General features: G+C 43.5%; 1 protein-coding gene across 4 annotated transcripts in view; it reads right to left on the bottom strand.

Annotated features, from left to right (window-relative positions):
* Positions 1–361: 361 nt before the first annotated feature.
* banp (BTG3 associated nuclear protein) overlaps positions 362–12,292 on the bottom strand; it is a 44,062-nt gene continuing 32,131 nt past the window's right edge. For all 4 annotated transcript variants that reach the window (XM_080438569.1, XM_080438570.1, XM_080438571.1 and 1 more), the window contains exons 12-13: positions 5,181–5,321; positions 362–1,624 (exon numbers count right to left, since the gene is read on the bottom strand). In XM_080438569.1, the coding sequence (XP_080294695.1) occupies positions 1,508–1,624; positions 5,181–5,321 (258 nt within the window). In that variant the 3' untranslated portion in view covers positions 362–1,507. The remainder of the gene's footprint in view (positions 1,625–5,180; positions 5,322–12,292) is intronic.

The following is a 12,292-nucleotide window of genomic DNA, read 5'->3' as shown; positions in this document are numbered from 1 at the left end:
TATTATTCGCATGAAAAGATCGCCCCCGGTGTGTAAGGGCCTTTAGACCCGTTACTGAACAAACTCTATATAGCAATGATCACTATGGGAATATATCCCATGTTATTTAAAAAGAAGAAAAAAAGTGTTGCACACTGTGTGCGTTATTGTTCCTGCTATAATAATAGAGCTATTTAACAAAACAATATCACTTACACCCCCTTTGAGCTATTTAAAGCATCTTCTCAAGAGTCTAGTTAGAGCAGATGAAATAAGTTCTTGTCTTGAAGACTTTGAAGCCATTTCGCTGACCACTGTTTATGGCAAAGAGGAGGGAAATACATTAACAGAGCAAAACTAAAAACACACTTTTATAGCAACCACAAAATATTTTTATTCACATGAATGCATCTTTGACAGACACAGCGGGGGGGTAACAACTTAAAGGTTTTCCTTGTATTCTACAAGTAACATGTTCTGTCTACCACTGGCATCATCTCTTCTATTTCACGATCTTCTATCTCCAATGAAAAACATTCCACAACAATTTCTGCAATTTACAATTATGTAAATGAAACAAACAGCAGCTATGTTGCTAAACCAATATGTAAAAAAGCTAATAAAGGCTGGATCCATTGTCTGAGAGCACAGGCCGTGAAACTTGAGAGAGTAATAGGAAACCAGGCCTGGAATATTGTCATTTTAGGGATAAAGCCACTTGGCATTTGGTGTTGTCAATTCATTGAGGGCACAAAGGCTAAATGCTAGGGCAAAATAAAACAATGCTTCTAAGTCCACAGAAGTAATTAACTTAACTCAAGGGTTGCATTTTTATTACATACTGTATGAAATAAAAATATAAATAAAAGTTCAGAGAATAAGCCAAAATGATGGGGCACGTGGCCATGGCCTATATGGCCTCCTTCAGCCAATTCTACTTGCTTTTGCAGTCCAACAACTAGAAACAGTTTTAGGTGGGATTTGTCTTGAACCCTTAGGGGTTTTCGCGAGTTGCTAGCCAAACTAGCTTAATTCCTAATAGCGCTACTCTTTTCCAAAGTTGATGTAAACAGGCATGTGTGCAGCTGATGAGGTGGTGGGCTGATGTACTGCCTAAGCAGTGTCCTCTGTGAGTGGGCTTTAATTCCTCTGTGTATGCTGCCGTGGGCCAGGTCATTCTAGTGATGGAAACAACAGAAGAACCACAGTTGATTCTAGAACATCCTGGTCTTTTCAAGTTCTCTGTGAGCATTTCCGCACTGTCGACAGCTGGTCAGCAATGAATGGAGTTAATTGCTGAGAATAACCAATACAATGAGATGCCACCCCACTGGATTCGATCATCACCCTTCTGTGTTTGTTTACAAGAGAAGTCTCTGTAATTGTTAGTTGCTGACTGGACGTCAAAGTCTGTGATTCATTTGTTGACCTCCGCTGTTTTGTACCGACTTTTCTTTTTTTGTGTGGATGCTGCCAGGGTATAGGTAAGACTGAGCCGAGTTCAGCGGGACCATACCAGACCGGGCTTTCAGGTGGCGACGGAGGTGACAATCTGGACGACCTCTCCATTCTCCCCATGAATGGCTCCTTGAATGGCCTCCTTCACCTCCATGTCCCCCTGCAGGTCTGGGCCCAACTCTGAAGCCTGGGAGACATAAGACAGAGAAAAGCGAGAAGGGGAGGGAGAGAAGAGGAGGGGGGGGTTGAGTGCAAAAGAACAGTGCCATGATTAGCGAGAGAGCCGGGACTAGACGCTCTATCTGTGATTTGTAACTCTATCACAAAGTCTTTCATCTCCCATAAAAAGGGAGGTATAGAGAGGGCAACGCCCCTTTAAGAGATGACTCAGTCCTGGGAGATGACCGTGGAGAGTGACTCATTCCTTCCTGCATGTGCATGCCAAAGGTTCCCTCAAACACACCTGCAGCTTTTAATCCTCCCTGCAGCCCAGCGTGCTGTCACTCCACAACAGCCCAGCTGCACTGACACAAACACACACAATGCAACAATACAAACAAGAAACTAACACAACGTAACCGTTGCTCGAAAAAGGAGCAAATGGCTCATTTAGATGGACTCGCATGTTTTTTGGTCATGAATGTAAAAAGAGTCAAATCAGCTGTGTTGAAAGTAAGGCCTCACAGTATTGGCTTTCGCTCTCTTGTGGGGAGCGCTGACGGACCATTGATCACTTGCCGCGGCTCTGTATTGCGTTTGGCAGAGGCCGTCTTGCAGGCCGTGCTGGCAATGGATGCGAGGCCCGTGCCCAGTAACATGGTATCTCTCCGTGGCACCTGGTGCCCGCCACGGACCTGAACCGAGCCTGAACCATCGCCAAGTCCAAACTCTTTTTCATCAGCTACCGCCCCAACCAGGACAGCATCGCAACTTCCTGTGCGGAAATATTCTTGTCTGTGTTCAGCACGATCTCGTTTGTGTAATGGAAACTATTAAATAAATAATGTAAAAAAGAAAAATTGCGGGGAGATAAATAAATAAAAAGCCTAAGTAATTCTTCAAGAGCCCGTATAAATGCTCCCATATGCTTGGAAGCAGATGAGAGTGATTTTATTGATTCAACACTGTTCAGAAATGGGAAAGATCAGCCCTATCCTTCCTGTAACCTTTGAACTAGAAAGTGCTGATGACAACAGCGAGTGATCAAGCGATTCTAACACAATCTTTCCCAGGTAGACCTCATCAGTCTCATCTGTTCCATCTAAACTCTCCTGTAGGCCTCTTCGACGCGGTGCTTTTATGCTACCTACGGGCGCCATGTTCCTTTGTATCTTGCCAACCTATTTCCTCAGTGTGTAAAACCTTTATAGCATTTGGAACGAAGCCTAATGACGTTGTGCTGTTGAAACCTCAATTAAAAAAGTGTTGTTCGATCAGAAGAGATCAGATTGTTTACAAATGGTTTCATTCCCTCCTCCCGCAGCAGAGGCCATATGCCCTAACTTTACTCTGTCTCCCAGAAACGGCATACTGATGATTGATCAGACCCCGCTGGACTTTGTTGATTTCTTTCGAGATAAATGTGTTCAATCAAACGATATGGGGGGAAAAAAACAGAGACCCGTTCAAACAAAGCAGCAGGGTAAACAAACAGGGTCTGATTGCTTGCTGCAATGAACGAGATGGAACCCAACAGCAAGCCCATCAGGGGTTCTGGCTTTATATATGGCGCCATGGGGATTAATCAATATAGGATGTCTGCTCTCCACCCATGTTCTAAAGAGGAAGGAACCCATTACCTAGACAACACTGCGGAAACAAAGGGACAACAAGAGCTTATCGACAGGCCAGCCTTAAGCAGGAGCTCCCCAGAACACGATGGGTGGCTGGTCAGTAGGGCCATTTGCTTGTCCTACATGGCCGCAGAGACAAGATGTGTGTATGATCAGTCACACTTAGAAACTGTGCAAGGGGATCCACTTCGGTACAGGGCTGCCTTTTTACGAACAGCCACAAATCATTTGAAGAGCCAAGTGGTTTTCACATCTTTTCTGTTTATACTAGCGCAGCAAGAAAAGAATGCCTTTGCTCTCTCTGGGAATAGAGGGTACCCAGCCGCCCAGCATGCGACTTCAGAGGAAGGAAACATTATGGAAGAAATGTGACATGCAACAAAAGGCTGGTCAAAACAAAAGAAGAAAGAACAAAGCAAAAGTTCTCTTCTTCGACTCTCCTGGCAGTAACAAGCTGACCACTTGAAAGTACCCTGCTGTGCACCCTTCCTCTTTTGACACATGGCTCTCATTCAATAAACTGCACCATCAAGGGATTTAGAGCTAATCTAGTTATGATTCGTTTTCGAACCCTTCTACCACTCTGTCCGCATATTGTTAAATGAATGTTTACAGTAAACACCTACCGCAGTGACTGACTGGGATTTGGTTTAAGTGAAAGCATGAAATAATGGCAAGTCCTGTTCCTGCAAGTAGTTTGGCAAAACTGCAGGCCTCAATTTCAACATGATGGTAATTATCAATGAAACATTACAAAGAGCAGTCTGTATCATTATGAGTTTGGATAAACTAACGACACTGCAGGCATGCGTCTGTGCTAATGACCCAAATTCTTTGGCTGCTTGTCCGAGCAAAACGATGGAGATTGTAATCTCCCAGTGATGAAATCCTTCCAAAGTTATTAATAACAGGACCAGGGTGCTTTTAGGGTGATTTAAACCCAGTTGCGTGCTGGAGTCGCGCACCGAAAATAGTCGCTCTGTGACACGTTGTGAGCTTATAGACTGGCTATTTTCATTGCTCAACATGGCGTGCAACCATGTATAAACCAGGCATTAAGTTTAGACTTGATTAGGCAACTGTCCTGCCTCTTCGGTCTTTACAGAATAAATTCACATCAAACAATGCACATACATACTGTACCATACAATACAACCTAAATGTAGTAAGACATAAACAACCTGACTTTAACAGCTTTAGGCAGCGGTTTTATTTATTTACATTTACCTTGTGTAATTAGATACATTTGACATTGAAGCAATTTACACAAAGAAATGTGCTTATAGGACAAACATTAAATTACAGTACACAGTAATTTATCCATATGTAACTATGTGAGGGTACAACTCAGTTAAATTAACACCGGGGATTTTACTGTGTACAAGGGATTAATTTTTGGCACCAGATTCTAATATCTGGGACATGGGTGTTTTTCAGTTACATTAATGAAACAAAGTGACAGCTTATTAGCTGCCATCGTTTGGCCTTTATCATTTGGCTTAAGCGCTTCGTTCCTCAGCAGGACTCTCTGCCCCCTGCCCTGCCTGAGCTTGCACCATATCCGCATAGCCTTTGATTCGCTAGAATGGCATCAATGAGGGAATGATTAGGAATGTGGGTACATAAAGGAAGAGAAGAGAGGGGAAGGCGGGGAGCTCAGCTATTTATTATCGTTAGTTTAAAAAACAAAGCCATTGGTGTGATTGGTGATGATTAGTACTAGGGCCTGTTTCACCTCAACAGAGGGAATGGTTTTATACTCAGGCCCTTGGAATGTTCCTCAATGGCAAACTATCTGCATGTGTTTGTCTGTGCACATGTATATCGGAACCAGAGATAGAGAGAGAGAGAGAGACACAGAGAAAGAGAACGTGTGTGTGTGTGTGTGTGTGCGTGTGTGTGCGTGTGTGTGTGTGTGTGTGTGCGAGCGTGCGTGCGTGCGTGTCTCACCTGTACAGCCGAAGAGTGATCAGTGACCGGGGCTAATTGGACGTATTGCACCTGGATGTCCGAGGGGAGGTTGGTGCCTTCTACTGTTGTGCCTGACCCGTCAGCTGATGCCACGGCTATCAGCTGAGCACCACGCAAAACCTGAGAGAGAGAGAGAGAGGGGGAGAGAGTCTGTTATCACCACATATTCAGTACATTATCAATAATGTTATCATCAAATGATGTTTCAACATCGATGGAGACTGGTCGTCTGATTCCATTCCCCTGTGTTTACTCCACTGGAAATGTTCTTCCATTGCAAAGCCACATTTATGACATACAGTATAGGGCGTATTTACATTGTTTTACTGATCACAGCCTCCACCAAAGTCTACAAGACCAGTTCCTAATGCACACGCGCGCACACACACACTATCTGGTAATAGAAAGAGTTGTGCAGTAGTATCTCTAATGCCTAATTTATATTTCATCATACAAAGGTTAACATGTGCAGAGAATAGCCAATCTACACAACGCATTGTGAGCTTCTAGATCAGCTATTCTAGATCGGCTATTTTCGGCATGCAACACCTTCATCACAGTGAGGTAAAAATTAAGAGTGGGACTTCCCTTGCATCTCTCTCTCTCTCCAGCCCTTACTCTCTCTCTCCAGCCCTTACTCTATCCCGTCCTTCTCTCTCTATGTTTATACATCAAGTTGGAGAGAAACTTTATGGTCCATTCCGCTCAATTATATTTTTACGAGTTTTGTTTTCCTGAATTGCATAACTTGATATGCCAGTTCAGGCTCAGTTTTATTTGGTTTCATTTAATTTAATCTCAGTCCTACTGAGAAAAAGAAAAAAGAATTAGCACAGCATGGCGAGAAAAATAGATGAGGGATCGCCCATCCAACCCCCCCACTGTTGAACGTCAGCCAAGCAACATCATAACACTATGGTTCCAATGCACTAATTACAGTACAGCACAGAACAGCTGTAGTGTTGTGGTACATACTTATATATTGCAGGGCCTGTTGCTATACATGGACTACAACCACACACACACACATGAAGTGTACGAATGAAGATGTAAAATTATGCCTAGTCATGCACACATACACATTCTTGTACTGCTATACTTGTGAGAACTTCAGACTCATTTTCCATTGACTACATCCATTCTTTAACCTTTACCATCACCATTACATGTCAAACCTTAACTCTAATTCTAACACTACGCTGACCCTAAGTCCTAACCCTAAAACAAGCTCATGGAAAGTGATGGCCAAGAAAAATGTTCTCACTTTCCGTAACATTCCTTATCTTTTTATCCTTGTGAGGACATCTGATTCTCTCTCTCACACACACACACACACACACACACACACACACACACACACACACACACACACACACACACACACACACACACACACACACACACACACACACACACACACACACACACACACACACACACACACACACACACACGTCTAATTGGTTCACTAAACATGCGAGACTGTGCCAAAGACATGCCAAGCTAACATACAATCATAACGTCCATACAGACACACAGGAAGACAAATGAAGGGAAACATTCACTCAGCTTTGTGTCTGTGTGCAAGCTTGTTTCACTCACACAGAAGTTACGGTCTATTATGGTGAATGTGGTTCAAGGCTTCCCCAGAAATAAGTTAAGTTTCTCAAAGGGTAAGGCTTTTCTGGTTTGAAATAAAGCCATGCCAACATTTAATGAGTACATGTATTCTCTCCCAGTCTCATGGTCCCTGGCTGTACTGTCTGAAGCAAGTTTTTCCGCATCCTCTCCTATGTCTCGTGCCTAGAGGGCTCCATATGTGGCTCGTCTCTGTGTGTGCCTATATCTATGTGCACGCTCTCAGCCATGTGATGCGGGAGTCTGTCCATCTCCAGCCCTCCTCCTGTAGGCTCCTAAGCCCTTGGACCAGCTGGGGACAGGCTCAACAGACATTCTCAATTTGGGGGAGAATATGCAAGTCTGCAGAAAAGAGAAAAAACCCCAAACCTCACAAACCTCAATTACAGACGCTGTTTGTTGCCCCCTAACCTTTCCAAACTCCCCTCCCCCCTTGGTCCAACCTTAGCTTTGAAGCTCAGACTTAGTGACGTGCCCTGAAAGTTCAGCTAACCCCCCTCTGGTGCCCGCCGGCTCGCCTCGGCATCTAAAAAGACTTTGCCATCCTCACCACAGAGTCTGCCGCCTCATCGCCAAATCGCGGGCCCAGCCAGCCCCGATGGAAGCTATTAGTAAGCGAAGCCTCCCTGACTCAGCCTGATCAGACGACCAACATGCGATCAGGCACAAGCAATGCTTTGGTTGGGTGAGCTAGACCCTCAATGTGCTGGAATGCTGTACGGACAGGGACAAATGAATCATCGCTTTGATGACCTATTTATACTTGCTGATCAATTGGAACATTGATGACTACAGGGTGCGAGACGTCACCAGACAGCTGAGCAAAGCACAAACAAATGGTTCATGCCAACAGTGCGCGGTAGGAGGTCAACTCTGACAAATCCAGACGGATACACAGACAGCTGTCTTAGTGTTTTAGTGTTCCTTCATCATAGGAATCCATCCTCACCTCCCTTCTGGATCACACCGTTTCCTTAACTCTTTCAGTGCCACAATACGTCAAATAAGTTTTTTTTTAAAACATGTTCAGAACCCAAGATATGATGATTTGAAGATTTGCTGCTCCATTCACTTCTTGTTTAACTTTTTACTGAAAAAGGCTGTATCTCGGCTCCTAAGCACTTTTTTTTTTACAATTAATTTTGGTTGTGGCACTCAGAACCAAAATTCCATAAATAAGCATGGCACTGAAAGAGTTAATAAGGCTTATAAACGACTTATGCCAAGTGTTTTTCTGGATCTGTGTGGAATGTGGATGTGTGTTTGTATGGGTGTTTGTAAACTCAGGCATGACGGTGTGCCTTTATGGTCCAAATGGTGTATCTAAATGTGTGTTTAATGGGATTCAATGGATGTCCTAGTCAACACTTGAGACAGTTAACACTTGTCTCATCCAATTAGATTCTCAAACCTCCTTTTGAGAGCAGCTCGCATTCTCAGCTGTGTGGAGCAGCACAGAGGCACACGGAGGCATTTACAAAAGTTGGAATGGTTTGTGAGATCTCTGTAGCGATTACACAGGAACTTCCCCGAACTGCATCCTGTCCCACGGCTTGCTTTTAAGGACAACTCGTCCTCACTAACCGGACCCAATACTGACACACTTTGCCTGCGAGCACAATTCCATCAAAAACAATGAAAGATTGTCTGTAACACACTCAAAGCAGACGTGTACACTGAGCACATAAAATGAAACACACCAGTGTTACAGTCACCAAAGAACACAGCAGTATTGCTTGGAAGATATCATTGCCATTTTATTCTCGTTATGAAATATGTGATTAAGTCCTCTTAACTCATTCACTGCCACAATTATTGCTTGTCGTGTTTGCCCACTGCCAGAGATTTTTCATCGAAAAAAAAAACGTACTCAGGAGCCGAGATACAGACTTTTTAAGTTTTAAGTTAACAAGGAAGTGTATGGGAGTCTAGATCTTCGATAAATCATATCTCCTTGGTCTTTGGGTCAAATTTTTATTTATTTTTTAAAATTAAAATTACGTTTTTTACGTCAGTGGCAGGATTGGTAAACGGGAAAAATTACGTTTTTTACGTCAGTGGCAGTGAATGAGTTAAAATAAACCATTAGTTCATTTTTTTTCCAGTTAGCTCAACGGTGAACAAATAAGACGTTTTGGGCTTATATATCCCCACTGTGAACTGTCCTAGATTGGAGAGTAAACTGGACACACACTCATACATCACACCATGAGCCAAGCACCATGCCGAGGGGTAGATGAGTAATGCTAGGATTGTGATTGTGTGGTCTACACACTCTATGTGCAAGCCAACTGGACACCTCCGCCCCAAACTCCAACAAGCTGTAGTTACCCGTCATTCAAATTATGAGACATCACAACTTTCGAAAAAGTCATGGAAATTGATGTAAACAATGAAGCAGCAAAACAACAGTCAAAATGGAAAGATTTATGATGTATGATCTCATCATAAATAGTATTATAATAGTATTAGCTGCACTTGTAGTTGACAGGGTGTATTACTTATAGGTGACAGGGTGTATTGCTTATAGGCAACAGGGTGTATTGCTTATAGGTGACAGGGTGTATTGCTTATAGGTGACAGGGTGTATTGCTTGGGAAAGGTTTAGTGTCCATAAATTGACCCGTAACATGGCATAATGCCTCCATGTACTGCTAATAAAAATAACATCATGTAGATGAGAGTGAGAAACAACAGAGACAGAGAGGGCTATCTTTGAGCAAACCAGACCAGGCCAAGTTGACAATTTTGCTTGGAATGCTTAACTGCTTTTCAACTTCCAAGTGCTGGGATGACCTATTTCTTTTTAAAACACAGCCTTGTGTATTACATTTGACACAATGAGCTCAATCTGTCAGAATATGGCTAGTGCAGTGGATCGAAAGTGCATTAGGTACCATTGACCTCCAGCTTTTAGGGATTGGGGCCCTAAAATAATGAGCGTTGGCTGACCGGCCACCTCCGTACTAAAAAACCAGAGTAGAGCGGACAGGCAGGATTTAAGGGCTGTGTCAGAAAACACTGCAGCTCACCCTCGACAAAGCTGGGGGGGGGGAACGCTGAACAATCAAGAGCATCTTAAATTCCCTGTAGTTTGCTAGTTGCTATGACCTTCAGAAAAGGAGAGAATAAATCTTTCACTGATGCTGTAATGGGTTCAACAGTATTGGATCCAGGACAGTGCAGAAATATAGCAGCGAGAGAAGGGAGACAGAGAAGCAAACAACAACATCAGCCTAATGCAAAAAACATTTGGGTTGTCCAGATTGAAAGACAATAACCAACTGTACAAACATGGATATTTCTCCATGTCCTCGTCTGAAGCTGTCAGAGCATTTCAAACTGACCGTGTTCTACTTTCACTTCACATGAGATCAGTTAAAGGGTGAATAATGAGAGAACACAATACACGGGTTGTTCAGAAAATGACAAGAGAGCATTTGGATTGCTATCGCATATTGAGTCCCTGTTAGGCATGGGATTCTCAAGAGTGATGTGTGCGACTGCATCAGAATCCCTTTTAAAATCAAAAACATTTCTTGGATCTGAATGCAGGATGGCACCAATTCCCTGCTGTAGATCTCTGGAGCCCAGCTGTGCACCAGACCGTTGCAGAGTGAGCACGTTCGAGCTCTGAAGAGTTCGCTTCACCCCTGTCTTCACCAAAGTCTACTGGGATATCCCATAATACCCCCCACAATCCGATACAAAACAACACCATACACAAGGCTTTTTCTCTTTTTTCTTCAACTTTGTGTTCTTGCTTTACAAAAAGAGCAATACTAATCTGGTTCCTATCATTCCCTGTGGAATACCTCCTCTTCTTTCAGATGTTGACAAAAAAAGAAAATCACATGGGGAAATGAAAAAAAAAAAAAAGCATTTGGAGTTGGACTTGTCTGGAACTTCCTCCCGGCTTCACAGCCGTCAACAACATCTGCAGCCTTCCTGAGCCGGGACAGATGTCCAGGACGAACCACTAGCACTGAGAGAGAGGGAGAGAATGAGGAGGCGGCACAGAAAGTTCTGGCCGCAACTGGACTGTAAAGATGCCCATAGACACAGTGGTGTCCTTGAGTCCTTGCTTAACCTTCAATGGAGTGGGAAAATTAACACACTGGGCGTAGGGCATAGATCAATGTCTTGTTGCGGTCATCCCTTTCCCCAGCTGTCTTCTGTTTCGCCACTGGGTGTGAGGTCTATTAAAGGTCTCGCAACATGATTTAAGATACCACACGGGATAAGGAGGACCGCGTGTTATTAGTTTGGCATGGAACTGGGATATTGATTTCCACCAACTTCTCCCTACCCGATAGCAAATGCCTCCTGGTTATAAATCTGCATAAATCGTACAGGAACCCTTACCTAAATGATCCTGCTGCTTCCCATCTCCACCCACACCATCACACTATTTCTACACCACAACCTGCACCTGGTCTCAATCAAGCCTTCCCTTGCATCTTCTCAGCACTCCCACCAGCAGACTGGGACACAGATTGGACAGGCTTTATGACAAAACCAGCTTGGCTACACTTGGATCCAGGACCAGCAAATCAAAAGGGGATGATGACAAAAATAACAGCTGTAATTAAAGGGGTACTTCACTTTCGGGCCGGGGACACATTTAAAAAAAATATTAAAAATAAATGAAAAAAGTTATGGAAAATTCATGGCCCCCTCACACATTAGTAGGACACTGCGTGTCGTGAGGGGGCCATGAATTTTCCATAACTTTTTTCATTTATTTTTAATATTTTTTTTAAATGTGTCCCCCGGCGGAAAGTGAAGTATCCCTTTAAGCGTTAGGCCCCTGAAAAAAAGGAAGAGAGTTCCTGTAAACACTTGTCAGTTGCCTTTAGCCTGAATCCAAGCTTGGCCTGCTGATCAACATAGGGATTTTTACAATGTCAGTAAAATTTACTATTAAATTCAGATGATGACTTTATCATGCTTCTAATTATGCCGTGTGAGTAGACGGAGTCAGCAGAGATGATATACAGTACAAAGGTTGTAAATTCCACTTGCAATATATGACCCTGGGCTGTGAAAGCACCCCCAGAGAAGAACACAAACAGAACCCAGCCACACCTTCACCCAGCACTTTCACACAATGTGACCCAGGTCTCTAATCTGCCATGAAAGACATCTGTCATCTGAGATCATCAAGTAACCCATTAGCTTCTCTAAATCACTGAGACAACACATCTGTCATATTCAACTCACTTTACTGCCTCTTTTTCAAGTGCCAGACCCATTAAATAAGGAAACACGACACTGCTCCGAGAACTGTCCTCATCATATTATAGTTGTTTGTTTGTGTCTTTTCTCATCTCCCGTTCTCTCAGGAACTGTCTGCGGACAACTATGGGAATGGACAGCCAGGCTGGTGTTGAAACTGTCAAACAAAAGGGTTCATGGGCCTGGGCAGGGCGAGATTGGGCCTGGGACCAAGG

The sequence above is a fragment of the Gymnoscopelus braueri genome, assembly GCF_963280865.1.
Source record: "Gymnoscopelus braueri genome assembly, chromosome: 9".
Taxonomy (NCBI): domain Eukaryota; kingdom Metazoa; phylum Chordata; class Actinopteri; order Myctophiformes; family Myctophidae; genus Gymnoscopelus; species Gymnoscopelus braueri.
This window is presented reverse-complemented; position numbering and strand designations above follow the sequence as displayed.